Source organism: Mobula birostris, chromosome 2 (genome assembly GCF_030028105.1).
Source record: "Mobula birostris isolate sMobBir1 chromosome 2, sMobBir1.hap1, whole genome shotgun sequence".
Taxonomy (NCBI): Eukaryota; Metazoa; Chordata; class Chondrichthyes; order Myliobatiformes; family Myliobatidae; genus Mobula; species Mobula birostris.
In genome coordinates this window covers 172,322,228-172,342,783 of record NC_092371.1, presented here as the reverse complement: position 1 = coordinate 172,342,783, position 20,556 = coordinate 172,322,228, and the positions used below count along the sequence as shown (strand labels likewise).

Here is a 20,556-nt window from a genome sequence, read left to right as displayed (position 1 = left end):
GACCGAGATGATGAAGACCTTTGATGTCATGTGGACACCTTCAATAGTAGGGAGAGCAGTGTCTGTGATAGACCGGGCTGTGTCCACTACTCCTTTGCCTCCCTATTCAACAAATGATGTTGAAGGAGATCCCCACTCTTGGGGCCTAATGATACTATATATGACTTTCCTCGACCGGACTCCACCCAAGAAACTAAAAATAGGTGCTGAAATTAAAAGTAGTGTGACTTCATCAATAAACGACTGATTTCAAATAAACATCTTGTTTATTCTATTCAAAGAAGGATTGGTAGCATAGCCGTTAGCACGACACTATTACGGCGTCAATGACCCGGGATGAATTCCACTGCTATCAACTTTCATGGGACTCCTGAATCTATTACATTTTGTCTTTAACTGGGTCAGTATCAGCAGCTGCCTGCAGAGAACATGGAACAGTGCAGCAGTTAGTATACCCTTTACAGTGCCAGCTGTCGATAAGGAGTTTGTACACCCCACGACTGGCTTGGTTTCCTTCGGGTGCTCTGGTTACCCCCCACATTCCAAAGTCATTTGGGTTAGGAGGTTAATTGGACACATGGGTGTAATTGTGTGAGCTCATTGGTCCAGAAAGGCTTGTTACCATGTTGTATCTCAAAATAAAATAACAATTTGAATGTAAGTAATGTAGTGTGTTCCCAACCAAGGGTTCTTAGCCTTGGTCCACGGAGCCCTTGGTTTATGGTAAGGCTCCAGGGCGTGAAAAGGGTTGGGAACTCACTTTACTCACTTTATTTGTTCGTACATAGTCAGCCTATTTTCACTTTGGTGATTATTTATAGGTCTACCAAACTCCTATTAATAACTCGTATCTGTAAACAGCTTAACTGGGCCTGAGGTCATGATAAGATTGACACTAACATCTGTATGATCGCTACATTTAATTTATTTCATCTGGTTTAAAAAAAAGAAAGAAATATTTACGAAGTGGTTCTGAAGCAGGCGACTTGTGACTCCTGTAAAAATACCTCTCCTGACTGAAAGATTAAAAAATAATGATTAGCTTTACTTGTCACATGTACATCAAAACATGCAGTGAAATTGGCCATTTTGTGTTAAATCATATCAGTGAGGATTGTGCTAGGGACAATCCATAAGTGTTGCTGCACTTCTGGTGCCAACATTACATGCACACAGCTCACTGACCGTAACCCATACTTCGGAACGTGTGAGGAAGCTGGGGAATGTGGAGGAAACCCACTTGGTCACGGGGACAATGTATAAACTCCCTGCAGACAGTGACGGGAAATGAACCATGGACCTTGTTACTGGTGCTGAAAGACGTTAGGCTAACCACTGTGCTACCTGAATCTGACTACCAGACGGATATGTTCTCTTCTCGCTACTATCATCGAGAAGGTAGTACAGGAGCCTTTCGTCTCATGCCACCAGATACAGGAACAGTTATTACCAAACAACCATCAGGGTCCTGAACTGGTGTGGATGATATCACTCACTCAACACTGAACTAATTCCACTACAAACATTCTCTTTCAAGGACTCTACAACTCATATCCTCAGTATTATATATTATTTTTGCACAATTTGTCTTCTTTTGCACATTGGCTGTTTGTCAGTTTTTGTTTATCTATGGCTTTTCATAAATTCCATTGTATTTATTTTCCTGTAAATGACTGCAAGAAAAATTCATCTCAAGGTGACATATATGAGGGGTGATTGATAAGTTCATGGCCTAAGGTAAAAGGTGTCAATTTTAGAAAACCTAGCACATTTATTTTTCAACATAGTCTCCTCCTACATGTGCACATTTAGTCCAGCGGTCGTGAAGCATACGGATCCCTTCTTTGTAGAAGTGGTCCACAGCAGGGGTGATTGATAAGTTCGTGGCCTAAGGTCGAAGAAGATGAGTTATACAGCTCTCATTGCATACACGTGCAGTTCAACTCTTTGAGTGAAAATGCAGAAAGTTTGAAGTTAATAACTCATATCCTTCTACCTTAGGCCACAAACTTATTAATCACCCCTGCAGTGGACCACTTCTGGAGGTCCAAGATGCCGACTTCTACAAAGAAGGGATCCATATGCTCCACGACCGTTGGACTAAGTGTGTAAATGTAGGAAAAATAAATGTGCTAGGTTTTCTAAAATAGACTCCTCCTATCTTAGGCCATGAACTTATCAATCAACCCTGGTACATATTTTGATAATATACATAGTATGCCTTTGATGAAGTCGCACAATAGATTCATTGGGTATATTTAAAGAGGAGGTTGATAGGTTCTTGATTGGTAAGGGCATCAAGTGTTATGGCGCGAAGGTAGGAGAGTGGTGCTGAGAGGGAAAATAAATCACCCATGATGAAATGGTGGAGCAGAACCAATGGGCCAAATAGCCTAGTTCTGCTCCTATGTTTTATTTCTTATGGTTTTGTCATTTGAACTTGCCTCTGCAAAAATTCTGAACGAATTCCTCAATTATTCTCCTATTGCTGAACTTGAAAGCCTGAAATCTTTTCCCTTTCCAGTGAATTAATTTCTGAGAGTGTGTCTGGGAGAGGCCACTGATGGGCGGGAATGTGGAAAGCTGAAGAGAAGGGCCAAGGTTCGAATGTAAGGCTGAGAAATGTGTGAGGAGAGACAGGACAGAGTGTAGGTGTTCAGCGAAACGATCTCCCAGTCTGCGTTGGGTCTCGCCAATATATAGAAGGCCATATCGGGAGCACCGGACGCAGTATATCACCCTAGCCGACTCACAGGTGAAGAGTTGCCTCACCTGGAAGGACTGTCTGGGGCCCTGAATGGTAGTGAGTACGCTCTGTCCGCCAGAGAAAAAGACACAGACTGGGAGATCGTTTTGCTGAACACCTACGCTCTGTCCGCCAGAGAAAGCGGGATCTCCCAGTGGCCACACATTTTAATTCCACGTCCCATTCCCATTCTGATATGTCTATCCATGGTCTCCTCTACTGTCAAGATGAAGCCACACTCAGGTGAGAGGAACAACACCTTATATTCCGTCTGGGTAGCCTCCAACCTGATGGCATGAACATTGACTTCTCTAACTTCTGCTAATGCCCCACCTCCCCCTCGTACCCCATCCATTATTTATTTATATACACACATTCTTTCTCTCTCTCTCTCTCCTTTTTCTCCCTCTGTCCCTCTCACTATACCCCTTGCCCATCCTCTGGGTTTCTCCCCTCCCCCTTTCTTTCTCCCTAGGTCTCCTGTCCCATGATCCTCTCATATCCCTTTTGCCAATCACCTGTCCAGCTCTTGGCTCCATCCCTCCCCCTCCTGTCTTCTCCTATCATTTTGGATCTCCCCTTCATCTCCCACTTTCAAATCTCTTACTAGCTCTTCTTTCAGTTAGTCCTGACGAAGGGTCTCGGCCTGAAACGTCGACTGTACCTCTTCCTAGAGATGCTGCCTGGCCTGCTGTGTTCACCAGCAACTTTTATGTATGTTGCTTGAAATTCCAACATCTGCAGATTTCCTCATGTTTGCAGGTCTGTAATTTCCTGGGCCATCTCTACTCCCTTTCTTGAATAAGGGAACAACATAAGGGACCCTCCACTCCTCGGGAACCTCTCCCGTTCCCACTGATGATGCAAGGATCATCACCAGAGGCTCAGCAATCTCCTCCCTCACCTTCCATGGTATCCTGGGGAACATCTCGTCCTGTCCCAGTGACTTATCCAACTTGATGCTTTCCAAAAGCTTCAGCACATTCTCTTCCTATGTGCTTAAGCTATTCAGTCTGTTGTAAGTCATCCCTACAATCACCAAGATCCTTTTCCGTAATGAATACTGAAACAAAGTATTCATTAAGAACCTCTGCTGTCTCCTCTGGTTCCATACACACTTTTCCACTGTCACACTTGATAGATCCTATTCTCTCACGACTTATCCTCTTGCTCTTCACATACTTGTGGAATGCCTTGGGGTTTTCCTTAATTTTGTCTTCTCTGCCGTCCTAATTTCATTCTTAAGCTCCTTCCTGCTAGCCTTATAATCTTCAAGATGTCTATCGTTACCTCGTTTTTGAACCTAATATACATTAGAGACTTTAAAGAGACTTTAGACAGGCTCATGAATGTGAGGGAAATGGAAAGATATGGAGGTTGTGTAGCTAGAGGCTTGACCATTTGATTACTAAGTTAATTGGATGGGCACAATATTGTGGGCCGAAGGGCCTATTCCTGTGGTTTACTGTTCTATGTTCTAACTTCAAAGGATCCAGTCCAGACGTTCTTGATTGGGATCGTTTATCAGGACTACGCCTCAGTGTGACATTAACTTCATACCGACCACTATACTGAAACCACATGTGAAACCACATGTTAAAAGCACAATATTTTCTCACACAATCAGTGCAACTGGCAGCTGGTTTCAAGTCGTTGGTACTTGTCCCTTCATGATGACATTTGAAGGCTAGAAATTCCTAAGGGCTTGCTTAAGGCCCACTTAGTAATTTACATAAATAGAAATTTGTCAGCACATTTCTCTGATACAGCCTCACTATTCCTGGCACTCAAATGATCATTCCTTGCACTGTCAGTGTGATCACACAAACACTCATGTTTCTTCCACTGAACTGAGGAATGAAGAGTGTATTGTTAGGTTAGCTCCAGGTACCCAAGACCCACAGCAGGTGAGTTTGTATAAATTATGGATCTAATGTAACTTGCATTATAATTACAGATAGGGTCATAAAGAGAGCTTCTGGCACATTAGCCCTCATAAATTAAAGTATTGAGTACAGGAGTTAGGATGTTATTTGGAAATTGTATTAGATATTCATGAGATTAAATTCAGAGTATTGTGTGCATTCTGGTCACTTACCTCCAAGAAAGGTATCAATAAGATTGAAAGAATGTAGAGAGAATGTTGCTGGGACTTGAGGATCTGAGTTATAGAGGAAGGCTGAATAGGTTAGGACTTTATTTGCTGGAGCTTAGGAGAATGAGGAGAGTTCTGATAGAGATATACAAAATTATGAGGGTTGTAGATAGGGTTAATGCAAACAAGCTTTTTCCATTGAGGTTGAGTGAAACTAAAACCGGAGCTCATAGGTTAAGGCTGAAAGGTGAAATGTTTAAGGTGAATCTAGGGGAAACGCCTTCACTCAGCGGGTGGTGCCAGTGCAAAACTTGCTGGAAGAGGAAGTGGTGGATGTGAATCCTATTTCAACATTTAGGAGAAATTTAGATAAGTATGGAGGGGTTTGGAGGGCTATGGTCTAGCTGCGAGTTGATGTGACTGGACAGAATAACAGTTCGACATGGGCTGAAGGGCCTATTTCTGTGCTGTCGTGTTCTATGAATCTATGACTGTGTAATCGCTAGTTTATGGATTTGTGTTCCGTGGTCTGAGTTCTGTTGATGTGTCTTGAGCAGTGCATTTCTGAGTCACATTTACAATGAGCAATGAAAGACTGATTGTTCAAATCATAAATCAGTAAGTGATTCCTCATTACCGATTATCCATACAATGATGTTCCTGCATAGTATCACTAGTTAAGTCCACATTTGGAAGTATTCTGGTAACTACAGTAAAAGATAATGAATTGTAGAATCAAAGAATTAGGATATCACTCACAAAATGCTGGAGGAGCCCTGATGAACGGCCTTGACCTGATATGTCGACTGTTTATTCCTTTCCATAGATGCTGCCTGACCTACTGAGTTCCTCCAGCATTTTTTCTGTGTTGCTCTGGATTTCCAACATTTGCAGAATCTCTTGTGTCAGAGAATTAGGGAATGTTACAGCATAAAGGCCATTCAGCCTATAATGTCCATGCTGGCTTCTACCAGAGCTTCACCCACTGACCCTATCCCTACAGCCTTGCAACCCTTTTGTCACCATATATTTATCCAACTCCAGTTTGAATAACACAATGGACCCTTCTTCCATCACTTTTGGGTACAGTGCATTCCAGATTACAACTTGACGTGGTGTAAAAATATTTTTCCATGATTCTCTTCCCCTTTATTTTTACCTGTTTATTGCTCTAGATTCCAGTATCTTCAGTCTATGTCTCTATCTTATCATATATATCGTAAATTGGCTTCAGACTTCAAAGAAAATTTATTATCAAAGTACATATTTGTCACCATATACCAGCTTGAAATTCATTTTCTTGCAGGCATTCACAGGAAAACAATAAAATTTATGAGAAACTATAAACAGCAAAAACTGACAAGCAAACGATGGGCAAAAGAAGACAAATTTTCAAATAATAAAAGCAAGTAAAAAAATAATATGGAGCTGTACAGTCCTTGCAAGTAGGTTGTGGAATCAGTTCAGTGATGAGGTGAGTGAAGTTATCCCCACTGGTTCAGGAGCCTGATGCTTGTAAGGTAGTGACTGTTCCTGAACCTGACAGTGTGGGACCTAAGGCTTCTACACCTCCTGCCGGATGGGAGTAGTGATGATTTATTATTGTCACATGTACCAAGGTACAGTGGACAAACTTGTTTTGCATACCTTCCACACAGATCAATTCAGTACAATAGTGTGTTGAAGTGGTACAAATTAAAACAAAAAAGAATGCAGAATTAAGGTTAGAGTTAAAGAGAAATGCAGTACAGGCAGACAATAATGTACAGTCATCTTAAAACAGAGGGATAGTAGCCGTCCTGGAGCCTGGTGGTACAGGCTTCACGTGTTTCTGTACACCACTCCCACTGTAATACCTTCATCGGCATTCTCTATTAATTCATCAAAACTTCATCAGATTAGTTATGTATGATTTGTTCTTTAATCTGAGCTGGCTTGCTTTACTTAATCAACTTTCTCTGGGTAACTACATTCAGTGGCCACTTTGTTAGGTACCTCCCATGGCGACTGAGTGCAAGTTCAAAGTTTTCTGTTGCTGTGAGTACAGAATGTGACTGAGGTGCTTAATGAGTACTTTGCTGCAGTACTTACCAAGAGAAAGGATATGGAGGACCAGGAGATCAGTGCTGAGTGCATAAATATGTTAGGGCATTTAAAGGTCAAGGAGGAGGAAGTGTTGGAGTATTAAGGTAGATGAATCCCAAGGGCCCTGATGGGATTTATCCCAGGTTATTGAAGGAGGCAAGAGATGAGAATGCTGGGGCCTTGACCAGTACCTTGGTGTCTCATCTAGCCATAGGGGAAGTCCTGGAGGACAGGCGAGTGGCTAAAGTTGTATCTGTATTTAAGAAGGGAACAAGGGATAATCCTGGGAACTAGACTGTTGAGTTTCACATCAGTTGGAGGGAAGTTGTGGAGAATGTTGTTAGGGCTGGGATATATGAGAATTTGGAAACCCATGGCATTATTAGGAGAGCCAGCATGGCTTCGTCCTGACGAAGGGTTCCGGCCCGAAACGTCGACTGATCTTTTCCACGGATGCTGCCCGACCTGCTGAGTTCCTCCAGCGTGTTGTGAGTGCAGCATGGCAGGTCATGTCTTACCAATTTGACTGAGTTTTTGACAAGGTGACATGAGAGATTGATGAGGGTAGGGCAGTGGATGTTGTTTACATGGATTTTATTAAGCTATTTGACAAAGTCCCCCATGGGAGGCTGATCCAGAAGATTAAGATGCATGGTGTCCATGGTGATTTGACTTTTGATTCAGAATGGGTGTACAGAGGATAGTAGTTGAAGGAACTTATTTGAGCTGGAGGTCTGTAATTAGTGGAGTTCCACAGCAATATGTGCTGGGACCCCTGCTGTTTGTGATGTATGACCTGGATGAAAAGGTAGAATTGTGGGTTAGTAAATTTGCAGGTGATACCAAGATTGGTGGAGTTGTGGATAGTGTAGAAGACTGGCAAAGAATGCAGCACAATACAGACCAGTTGCAGATATGGGTTGAGAGATAGTAGATGGAGTTTAACCCAGATTAATGTGAGGTGATACACCTCGGTATGGCAAATGCAAAGTCCTTAACAGTGTTGCTGAGTAGAGAGATCTTGGGATCCAAGTTCATAGCTCCTTGAAAGTGGCTACACAGGTCAATGAGATGGTTAAGAAGGCTAGGATGCTGGCTTTTATTAGTCGAGGCATTGAGTTCAAATGTCAGGAGGTTATGTTGCAACTTCATAAAATTTTGGTTAGGCCACACCTGGAATATTGTGTACAATTATGGTTGCTCCACTACAGGAAAGATGTTGAGAGAGTAGAGTAGAGGTTTATTAGGATGCTGCCTGGTTTAGAGGGCATGTGCTATCATAAGAGACCGGATAAACTTGAGTTGTTTTCTCTGGAGTGTCAGAGACTGAGGGGAGATCTGATAGAGCTGTACAAGTTATGAGAAGGATTAATAGAGTGGACAGAGTATCTGTTTCACAGGGTTGAAATGTCTAATACCAGAGTGGCATGCATCGAAGGTGAGTGGAAGTCGGTTCAAGGGAGGGTGTGAAGGGTAAGATTTTCACTCGATTCAGGGATGACTAGAATGCGCTGCCGGGTATGGTGGAAGAGGCAAATATATTAGAGGATTTTAAGAGTTATTTTCATAGGCACATGGATGTAAGGAGGATGGAGGTTATGGACATAGTGTAGGTAGGAGGGTTTAATGTTTGGGTGTTTTTAACATGTTTTTCAGCTGGTTTGGCACAAAATTCTGGGTCAAATGGCTTGTTCCTGTGGTATGTTCTATGACTTAGGAGAGCAGCAGGAACCTTTTGAAGGAGTGAAGTGGGAATGATAAAGTGGGAACGGACTAAAGTCAGCGTCAATTTATTATCAAAATACATGTACACCCAGTGGCTACATTATTTGGTACACCTTCACACCTGCTCGTTAATGCAAATATGATCTAAATGACTTTGACTCTGGAATGATTGTTGGTACCATGCAGGCTGGTTTGAGTATCCGGGAACCTGCTGATCTCCTGAGATTTTCACACAAAACATTCTTTAGAGCTTACTGAGAGTGGTGTGAAAAACAAAAAAAAACATTCAGTGAGCGGCAGTTCTGTGGGCAAAAACACTTCCTTAATGAGAGAAGTCAGAGGAGAATGGTCAGACTTGTTCAAGCTGACGGGAGGGCGACAATAACTCAACTAACCAATGTTCATACCAAGGGGCTGGAGACTACCTAGACAGTATATGAGGTGTTGCTCCTCCAACCTGAGTTTAGCCTCATCGTGGCAGTGGAGGAGGGGCCTTGGTATGAACATAGAATTCTCCAACTTCTGGTAATTCCCTCCCCCTCCCTTCCCCTATCCCTATTTCACTCTTCCTCCTCCCCTAGCTGCCTATCACCTCCCTCATGGTTCCGCCTCCTTCTACTACCCATTTTCTCATATTCTTTCATCACCTTTCCTGCCTATCACCTCCTGCTTCCACTCCCCCACCCCTTTATCTTTCCCCTTACTGGTTTTTCACCTGGAGCCTACCAGCCTTCTCCTTCCCACCCTCCCCCCACCTTCTTTATAGGGCCTCTGCCCCTTCCCTCTTCAGTCCCGACGAAGCGTTCCTGCCTGAAACGTTGACTGATCATTTCCACGGATGCCGCCTGACCTGCTGAGATCCTCCAGCGTGTTGTGAGTGTTGCTTTGACCCCAGCATCTGCAGAGTACTTTGAGTTTCCACATCAGACTGTGATGCAATAAGTTCAGATACTCACCACTCTGCATCTATACACCAATGAAGTCACCTGGCATTGAGGGTGAACTTGGTCAGGAAAAATATTTATCTCAGTGTTATTGTTATGTGGGAGCGGTTCTTGCAGCTGATAGAAAGAAAAATCTTCCTCTGACAATGCCAGAGATTATTTTAAAAAGACAAGTGATGCAGCATACTGATGCGCTTTTCACTGTCAGATAAGCCCATGCTGCCAGGAACACTGAGAAGTAATTGAGCCTGTTGCTTTAACTTTGTATGATGGAGGTTTGAACAGAAGATTTCCAGTGTTAAGCAAAGAGACCATTTCCATGGCATGAATTAAGAAGTCCCTGCGTGAGCCCAAACTTAGAAAAGCAGCAGAGGAAACAGCAAGACATAAGACGTTGGTCAGTCTGCAACTAGAGTATTGTGAGCAGTTTTGGGCCCCTTATCTAAGAAAGGATGTGCTGGCATTGCAGTGGGTCCAGAGGAGGTTTATGAGAATGATCCCTGAAATGAAAGGGTTAATGTATCAGGAGTCTTTGATGGTTTTGGCTCTGTTCTCAATGAAATTTAGAAGAATGGGGGCGGGGGGGGGGGGACCTCATTGAATCATATAGAATTATAAATAGCCTAGATAGAATGGGTACGAGGAGGGGAGTTCCTATAGTGGGAGAGTCTAGGACCAGAGATTGTACCCTCAGAGTAGAAGGACATCGCTTTAGAACAGAGGTGAAGAGAAGTTCCCCAGAGGGTGGTAAGTCTGTGGAATTCATTGAAACAGGCGGCTGTAGAGGCCAGGTCATTGGGTATATTTAAGGTGGAGGTTGAAAGGTTCTTGATTAGTCAGGGTTCAGGGTGTCATATGTTATAGTTGGAAGGCAGGAGATGGGGTTGAGTGGGATCATTAATCAGCCGTGATGGAATGGCAGAAAGATTTGATGGAGATTGATGAAGAAAGATTTTTCCACGGATGCTGCCTGACCTGCTGATTTCCTCCAGTGTGTTGTGAGCGTTGCTTTGACCCCAGCATCTGCAGATTATTTTGTGTTTTTGATGGGCCAAATGACTTATTTCTGCTTCTATGGCTTATGGTCTTATACGCTTATGGAGATACTTCAGGAGAATGAAGCAACCAGACACCTTACAGGTGCAATGAAAACCTTACTTGTAGCAGTATCACAGGCACATAGCATCAAATAAGCAGCGTTCACAAGAAAAACATATATTAAACACATTTTTACATGAAAGAACACAATTAGAATATAAATCAATTTTGGTGTAAAGCGGTCACAGAGGGCAGGTTGGTGATGAGGATTGTGGCAGTCATTTCAAGAACTGAATGGTTGAGGAGAAGTGATTGTTCCTGAATCTTGTGGAGGGGCCCAGGGGAGATCCTCTGAGATGTTGACAGCCAGGAATTAGAACTGGCTCACCCTTTCTACCACTGACTCTTCAGTAAGGATTGGCATCTGTTCTCCTGACTGGCTTCAGATATGTGCATAAGTGCAATTCCTTTCATCTTTTGGTCAGAATGAAGACTATACAGCCATAAGATATAGGAGCAGAATTGGGCCATTGGCCCACCGAGTCTGCTCCGCAATTTCATCATGGCTGATCCATATATTCCTCTCAGTCCCAATCTCCTGTCTTCTCCCCATACCCCTTCATGCCCTGATCAATGAAGAATGTATTTACCTCTGCCTTAAATATACATAAATACTTGGCCTCCACAGCTGCCTGTGGCAATGAATTCCACAGATTCAGCACTCTTGGGCTAAAGAAATTCCTCCTCATCTCCACTCTAAAAGGATGCCCCTCTATTCTGAGGCTGCGTCCTCTGGTCTTGGACAATCTCACCATAGAAACATCACATCCACTCTATCAAGGTCTTTCACCATTCCATTAGTTTCAATGAGGTCACCCCTCATTCTTCTGAATTCCAGTGAATACCGGCCCAGAGCCATCAAACACAATTCATATGACAATCCATACAATCCTGGAATCATTTTTGTGAACCATCTCCAGGTTCAGCATGTCCTTTCCAAGATAAGGGTCCCAGAACTGCTCACAATACTCCAAGTGAGGCTTCACCAGTGCATTATAAAGACTCAACATTATAGCTTTGCATTTATATTCTAGTCCTCTTGAAATAAATGCTAACTTTAGAAAATGGTCAACTCTTTCATTTCTTCTACCAAAGTGTATGACCATACACTTCCAAACCTGTATTCCATCTGCCATTTCTTTGCCCATTCTCCTGATCTGTCTAAGTCCACCTGTAACTACACAATTTCATCAAAACTACCTGCCCCTCCATCTAGCTTCATATCATCTGCAGACTTTGAAATGAAGCTATCAATTCCATCACCCAAATCAGTGACCTATCACGTAAAAAGAATTGGTCCCGACACAGACCCTTGTGGAAAACCACTAGTCACTGGCAGCCAACCAGAAAAATCTCCCTTTATTCCCACTCTTAGTCTCCCACCAATCAGACATTGCTTTATTCATACTTGGATCTTTCCTGTAATACCATGGGCTTGTGGCTTTCTAAGCAGCTTCATGTGTAGCATCTTGTCAAAGGCCTTCTGAAAATCCAAGCATACAACATCAACCGATTCTCCTTTGTCTATCTTGATTGTTATTTTTCCAAAGAATTCCAACAGATTCATCAGGCAAGATTTTCCCTTGAGGAAACCGTGCTGATTATGGCCTATTTTATCATGTGTCTCGAAGTACCCTAGGCATTCATCCTTAATAATTGACTCCAACATCTTCCCATCCACTGAGGTTAGACTAATTGGCCTACAATTTCCTTTCTTCTGCCTCTCTCTCTTCTTGAAGAGTGGAGTGACATTTGTTATTCTGGAACCATTCCAGAATCTAATGATTCTAGAAAGATCAATACTGATGCCTCCATCATCTCTTCAGCCACCTTTTTCAGAACCATGGGGTGTACACCATCTGCTCCAGATGACTAGTCTATTATCAGAGCTTTCAGTTTCCCAAGAACTTCTCTCTATTTATGGTAACTGCACACACTTCATGACCCTTGACACCTGGAACGTCCACCATACAGCTAGTGCCTTCCACAGAGGAGACTGATGCAAAATACTTACTTAGTTTGTCTTCCATTTTGTTGTCCCCCATAACTACCTCTCCAGCATCGTTGTCCAGCAGTCCAATATCCACTCTCACCTCTCTTTTACCCTTTATGTATCTGAAGAAACTTTGGTATCCTCTTTAATATTATTAAAGATGGAATATAAGTACACTTTCATATTCACTATATGAAGAAAGACTGGATGAACTGGGCTTGTACTCGTTGGAATTTAGAAGATTTGAGGGGGGATCTGATTGAAATGTATAAAATCCTAAAGGGATTGGACAGGCTAGATGCAGGAAGATTGTTCCCGATGTTGGGGAAGTCCAGAACGAGAGGTCACAGTTTGAGGATAAAGGGGAAGCCTTTTAGGACCGAGATTAGGAAAAACTTCTTCACACAGAGAGTGGTGAATCTGTGGAATTCTCTGCCACAGGAAACAGTTGAGGCCAGTTCATTGGCTATATGTAAGAGCGAGTTAGATATGGCCCTTGTGGCTACGGGGATCAGGGGGTATGGAGGGAAGGCTGGTGCAGGGTTCTGAGTTGAATGATCAGCCATGATCATAATAAATGGCGGTGCAGGCTCGAAGGGCCGAATGGCCTACTCCTGCACCTATTTTCTATATTCCATCTTTAACTTCTTAATGACATTTTTTGTTGCCTTCTGTTGGCTTTTATGATGGCTTTAACTTGTTATCTGCGGTTGTGTCATCTTTCTTTTAGAACACTTCTTCCTCTTTGGGTTGTATATATTCTGTGCCATCTGAATTCCTTCCAGAAATGCCAGCCACTGTCATCATCCCTACCAGTGTTCTTTTCAATCAATTCTGGCCAACTCCTCTCTCATGTCTCTGTAACTCCCTTTACTCCACTGTAATACTGAAGCATCTGACTTTAGCTCCTCATTCTCAAATTTCAGTGTGAATTTGGTCATGTGATGATCACTTTCCCCTTTTGGTTCTTTTATCTTAAGCTTTCTAGTCAATTCTGGTTCATTACACAACACCCAATCCAGAATAGCTGATCCCCCAGTGAGCTGAACCACAAGCTGCTCTAAAAGGCCATTTTGTAAACACTCTAGAAACTCCCCCCGTGGAATCCAACACGAATCTCATTTTCTCAATCTACCTGCATATTGAAATCCGCCTTGACTATTGTAACATTGCCCTTTTGGCATGCATTTTCTCTTTCTCTTTGAAATTTGTAGATCACATTCTTACTACTGTTTGGTGGTCTGTAGACAACTCCCATAAAGGTTGTTTTACCCTCGGAGTTCCTTAGCTCTACCCACAATGATTCACCACCCTGCGACCCTATGTCACCTCTTTCTAATAATTTGATTTCATTTTTTACCAACAGAGCAACTCTGTCCTCTTTCCCTTCCTGCCTGTCCTTTGAATACAATGTGTATCTGTGGACATTTAGCTCCTAGCTATAATCTCCTTTCAGCTATGATTCAGTGATATCTACAACATCATACCTGGTGATCTGCAACTGTGCTGCAACCTTATTCCATGTACTGCAAGCATTCAAATATAATTCCTTCAGTCCTGTATTCACTGATTTCAATTTTGTGCACCTTTTATGTCGTAATTCATCCTGTTGAATGAAATAAGTCAGTTTAAGCTTAACACCTTCTCTGGAAGTTCTGAGTCTATAACAGAATTGGTGCCAGTGAGTTAAGTCAATTGCAAGTCGGCATGGCAGTGCATCACTTTACAGTGCCAGCTGTAAGATTAGGGTTCAATTCCCATTGCAGTCTGTAATGAGTTTGCTCTTTCTCTTTCTGATCATATGGGTTTCCTCTGGGTGCTCTGGTTTTCTCCCATACAGTATTCCAAAGCCATATGCATTAGGGTTAGTAAGTTGTGGGCATGTTATGTTGGCAACATAAGCATGGTGACACTTGCAGGCTGTTCAGTACAACCTCTCTGAATTAGTTTGACACAAATGACACATCTCACTGTTAAAGAACATTTTCACCATCCTTCTGGTCCTTGGGATTCCATCGAGTGCAGTGACTACAGTAGTGGGCAAAATTGCACTTGTAATGCTACTGTGACACTATCATTTCCTTTGGGATCAATAAATTATCTAACTATTTATCTATATACCTATCTATATTTCAATGCACATGTGAAAACTAAAGCTAAACTTTATCCTTATTTAAAAAATCATTTAAGAATAGCATTGCTATTGGCTGAGGAGAAGGACCCTACAATGAATGCAAACATCTGTCCTTGATGAAAGAATTAGTAGTGGCCAAGGCAAAGGCTGCAGTATTTAATATTCCTTGTTAATGTTTCCTGATTGTTGGAATTGTCTATTCAGAAAAGGAAAAATTGGTAAGCTTCTTGAAATGTAACATTTAAAAGCAAGTAAGGACTTCCCACTGATAAAGCATGGTTCATCGGTCCAAAGATTGGTTTGGCAATGAATCAATATTATGTTGAACGCAAGCAAGTAGAAATAGCTTTCTTTTTACCACATGTTGTACTGATTTGTTTTTTGGTGGGTAGAGAACTCTTTCTCATCCATTCTCCTTTCTTTCTTGCTCTATCTCCCTCTCTCTGTGCTTCTTTCTCTTTTTCTCTGTGTTTCTCTTTGTATTTCTTTCTCTGTGTCTCTAACTGCCTCTATGTTGTTCCTTCCTCTGTTTTTATCTGCCTGTCATTCTCTTTCTCTGTCTGTCTGTCTCTCTTTGTCTCTGTCTCTGTCTCTGTCTCCATCTTTCTCTTTCTCTTCTCTCTGCCATTATCTCCCAACTTCAGCCCTTCCCTCCTCCTCAACCTGCCTATCATCTTACACTCCTTCCTCAGTCCTACATTCACCTTGGACTTTGTTTCACCACCCACTCTCCCTTATTTATACCAGCTATCTCCCCTCTCCACACTCAGTCCTGATGCAGTGGTTCAACATCTGTGTACTTTCCCTCCACAGATGCTGCTCGACCCATTGTCTCTTGCTGCCTCACGGCAGACATTTTCTCTTCTCCCTCCTATCGGGCAGAAGGATACAAAAAACCAAAAGCTTGTACCACCAGGCTCAGGGACAGCTCCTATCCTACTGTTGTAAGATTATTGAATGGTTCCCTAGCACAATACAATGGATGTTTGACCTCAGAATCTGCTCTGTTATGACCTTATACCCTATTGTCTACTTGCACTGAACTTTGTCTTAATGGAGTATTTTATTCTGCATTCTGTTATTGTTATGCCCTGTTCTACATCAATGTGCAAATGTGATCAAATGATCTGTCTGGATAGCATGCAAAACAAAGTTTTTCACTGTACCTCAGTACACGTGGCAGTAATAAACCTTCAGATTTTTACTATTATTGCCTTTGTGTTTGGCACCAACTGTCATGACTGACTAAAACTAAGCCACAGGGAATCTGAGAAGTTCAGGTTCAGGTTTATTGTTATATGACTTCAGATACTATATATAAAATCAAATGACACCACGTTCCTCCAGACCACGGTGTACATATACATATATGACCCACAGCACATAACACAAAATATAACTTTGTGTACAAGTATTATTTCCTGAAGGTTGGTATCATTTTAGTGGTTACTGTCCAGTCCCTCATGGGTGTAGCCCTCCTCACTATTGAGCACATCTACATGGAGCACTGTCACAAGAAAGCAGCGTCGATCATTAAGAACACCCACCACTCATGTCATGCTCTCTTCTCACTGCTGCCTTCAGGACCAAGGTGCAGGAGCTTCAGGTCCCACACCACCTGGTTCAGGAACAGTTACTATCCCTCAACCATCAGCCTCCTGAAACAGTGTAGATAACTTCACTCACCCCAACAGTGATCACACAGCAAATGGATTCTCTTTCAATCCCTCTTCAACTCATGTTCTTGGTATCTATCTATCTATCTATCTATCTATCTATCTACCTACCTACCTATCTATCTATCTATCTATATATTTATTTATTTATTATTTTGCTTTTTCTTTCTTTCTTGTATTTGCATAGTATGTTATCTTTTACAGAATGGTTGTTTGTCATTCTTTGTTGTGTATGTTTTATCATTGATTTAATTGTGTTTCTTTGTATCCACTGTGAATGTCCACAAGAAAATGAACCTCAGGGTAGTATGTGGTGACGTGTATGTACTTTGATAACACATTTACTTTGAACTTTATCCATAATTATACTGTCCATATATTCATAAGCCCAGAATGATCCCTAACACCAATAATTCTGAGATTAAAACATGACCTAACTTAATTTCCAATGTATTTAAATTTATTGATTATATAGGTTCGTATTAATGAAACAGCCAAGCCTTTGGCCTTCACATTTGTGCCAACTGTTCGAAGGCTTCCTGCTCACATTCAGGTGATGGATACCAGATTCTCGCATCAGCCTGGTAAACTGCAAAGCTCAGTGGCCAGTTCCTCCATCTTGAATGAGGTAATACCATCATTTTCAACACTGCTGTGTTTTTTTTCACACTAAAGATTTGCTCATTAGATCATTTTTAAGAGGAAGACTTTTAGTTGTCACTAGAAAAAGAAAGCTCAGCACATCACCAGTACATCTGTTTTAAGAATCTCCTACCAACACAGAAAAAATTAGAATCAGAATCAGGTTTACCATGACTGAGGCACCCAGCGGTATGTGTGACGCTATTACAGCTCAGGGTATTGGAGCCTGGAGTTCAATTCCGCCTTCCTCTGGAAGAGCTCTTGTAAGTTCTTCCTGTGTGTGCATGGGTTTCCTCTGGCTGCTCTGGTTTCCTCTCACAGTCCAAAGATGTACCAGTTAATTGGTCATTGTAAATTGCCTTGTGATTAGACTAGCGTTAAATAGGTTTGTTGCTCGGCGGTGTGGCTCACTGTGCCGGAAGGGCCTGTTCTGCACTGCATCTCTAAATAATAAAAATAAAAAATACATGTCCTGAAATTTGTTGATTTGCTGCAGCAGTACAATGCAATGCATTGAAAATATTACTATCAGTTACAATAAGAAATATGTTTAAAAAAAGTACGTACTTTAGTACAAAATGAGAGCAAATAGGAAGTTGTGTTCATGCTTTCATGGGCCATTCATAAATCTGATGGCGGAGGGGAAGAAGCTGTTCCTAAAACACTGAGTGTGTGTTTTCAGGCTCCTGTACCTCCTTGCTGATGGTAGCAATGAGAAGAGGGCATGTCCCGGGCAGTGAGGGCCCGTCATGATGGATGTCGTCTTCTTGAAGTATCAACATTTGAAGATGTCCTCGATGATGGGAAGATTAGTGACCATTAAGTATCCACATGAGCAAAAATACAAGATAGTGCCTGAGCAGCATCTGTAGAAGGAAAATGGACAGTTGACGTTTTGGGTCGAGATCCTTCACTTGAACTGCACCTAAAATGTCACTTGTCCATTTCCCTCCATGGCATCTGAGTTCCTTCAACATCCAGAATCTAGCATTTGTACTCTCTTTTCTCTCGAAATACCCATTTAATATGAATATAATTCAAAATTCAAACCAATTTTATTATCAATGTACACAAGAGGGGACACCTCTTTTTCCCTTTTTAGGGAGAGAGAGAGCCTTGTGGTCTGTCCAATTACCGGGTGAATGAATAATCTTTGGGGTACTGCAAGCCTGTACCTTTATTGTTGCCTGCTGCATGTTTGAGTGCTCTGTGGAGGGTGCCAATCCATTTTTGCTGGTGGGGGAGGGGGGTTGTTGCCTTGCTGCTGCTTGTGCATGGGAGGGGGGAGCTGGGGGGGGGTCTGGGATTTTAACGTTTAACTGTTATGTATTCTTTGGGGCACTCCTCTGTCTTTGTGGATGTCTGTGAAGAAAAAGAATTTTAGGATGTATATTGTATACATTTCTCTAACATTAGATGGACCTATATATGTCACCATATGCGACCCTGAGATTCATTTTCTTGCGGGCATACTCAATAAATCCATCATTGAAAAATAACCATAATAGGATCAGTGAAAGACCATACCAACTTGAGAATTCAACCAGTGTACAAAAGACAAATTGTGCAAGTGCAAAAAGGAAGAAATAATAATAATAATTAAATAAACAATAAATATCAAGGACATGAGATGAAGAGTCCATGATATTCCATAGGTTGTGGGAACATTTCATTGATGGGCAAGTGAAGTTGAGTCAAGTTATTCCTTTTGATGCAAGAGCCTGATGGTTAAGGGGTAATAACTGTTCCTGAGTCTGGTGGTATGGGTCCTGAGGCTCCTGTACCTTCTGGCAACAGCGAGTAGCGAGCATGACCTGGTTGGTGTGGGTCTCTGATGATGGATGCTGCTTTCCTGTGACAACACTTTGTGTAGATATGCTCAGTGATGGACTGGGCTGTATCCACCACTTTCTGTAGGATTTTCAATTCAAAAATATTGGTGCTTCTTTACCAGGCTGTGAAGCAGCTAGTAAATAAACTCTCCATCAATATCTATAGAAGTTTGTCAAAGTTTTAGATGTCATGCTGAATCTTCTCAAACTCCTAAGGCTTGAAGTCAAGTGACTGCAGTTCCCAAGGTAATTACGTGTTTTAACTTTCTTTCAGATTGTGCTTGTTGGCGCTTACAAGAGTTGCTTTTTACTCTTTACTTCAACAAGTTTGTTTTTTGCAAATTGTTTGTTTGTCCATCCTGTTGTGTGCAGCCTTTCACTGATTCTCTGGTGTGTTTCTTGGATTTATTGTATATGCCCGCTAGAAAATGAATCTTGGAGTTGTATATGGTGACTTATATGTACTTTGATGATAAATTTACTTTGAATTTTGACCTTTGAATTATCTTCAACAAGCTGCCAAAGTGACCTTTTGCCAGGAAGAGTTCTCAAAATCTGTGGGGTAGCAGTTAGCGCGAAGCTATTACAACTTGGGGTGTCAGAGATCAGAGTTCGATTCGGGAGCTGTCTGTAACAAGTTTGTACATTTTTCCTATGAGTGCATGAGGTTCCTCCGGGTTGTCTAAAGGTGTACCAGTTGGTCATTGTAAATTATCCTGTGATTAGGACACTGTTAAATAGGTGCACAAGAAGGGCCTGTTCCTCACTGCATCTCTAAATAAATTTGGGGCAGTGGGATAGTATAGTGATTAGCCCCTCACTTTACAGTGCCAACAATCACTGATTGGGTTTGATTCCACAGAATTAGAATCAGAGGGTCAGGTTTAATATCAGCAACATATGTTGTGAAACAAATTACATATCACACACACACTCTCCACACACTCCACACTCTCCACACTCTCCACACTCTCCACACACTCCACACACTCCACACTCCACACACACTCCACACACTCCACACACTCCACGCTCTCCACGCTCTCCACACACTCCACACACTCCACACACTCCACACTCTCCACACTCTCCACACCCTCCACACCCTCCACACACTCCACACTCTCCACACCCTCCACACACACTCCACACTCTCCACACACTCCACACACTCCACACTCCACACACACTCCACACACTCCACACACTCCACACACTCCACACTCTCCGCACTCTCCGCACTCTCCGCACTCTCCGCACTCTCCACACTCTCCACACACTCCACACTCTCCACACTCTCCACACACTCCACACACTCCACACACTCCACACACTCCACACACACTCCGCGCTCTCCACACACTCTCCACACACTCTCCACACACTCTCCACACACTCCACACACACATACATATAATTGAATTAAATACATGCTAAAAGGGAGCTAAAAAAGAAACCAATAGCGAAGTAGTATACAACAGGAATTCTGCAGATGCTGGAAATTCAAGCAACACACATCAAAGTTGCTGGTGAACGCAGCAGACCAGGCAGCATCTCTAGGAAGAGGTACAGTCGATGTCTCAGGC

At 42.3% G+C, this 20,556-nt stretch overlaps 1 protein-coding gene across 7 annotated transcripts in view; it reads left to right on the top strand.

Annotated features, from left to right (window-relative positions):
• The window catches only part of mlip (muscular LMNA-interacting protein), a 179,277-nt gene that overhangs the window by 85,067 nt on the left and 73,654 nt on the right, over positions 1–20,556 (top strand). For 4 of the 7 annotated variants that reach the window (XM_072251100.1, XM_072251094.1, XM_072251095.1 and 1 more), the window contains one exon: positions 16,972–17,124. The exons of the other annotated variants lie outside the window; for them this stretch is intronic. In XM_072251100.1, the coding sequence (XP_072107201.1) occupies positions 16,972–17,124 (153 nt within the window). The remainder of the gene's footprint in view (positions 1–16,971; positions 17,125–20,556) is intronic. 7 annotated transcript variants of the gene reach the window in all.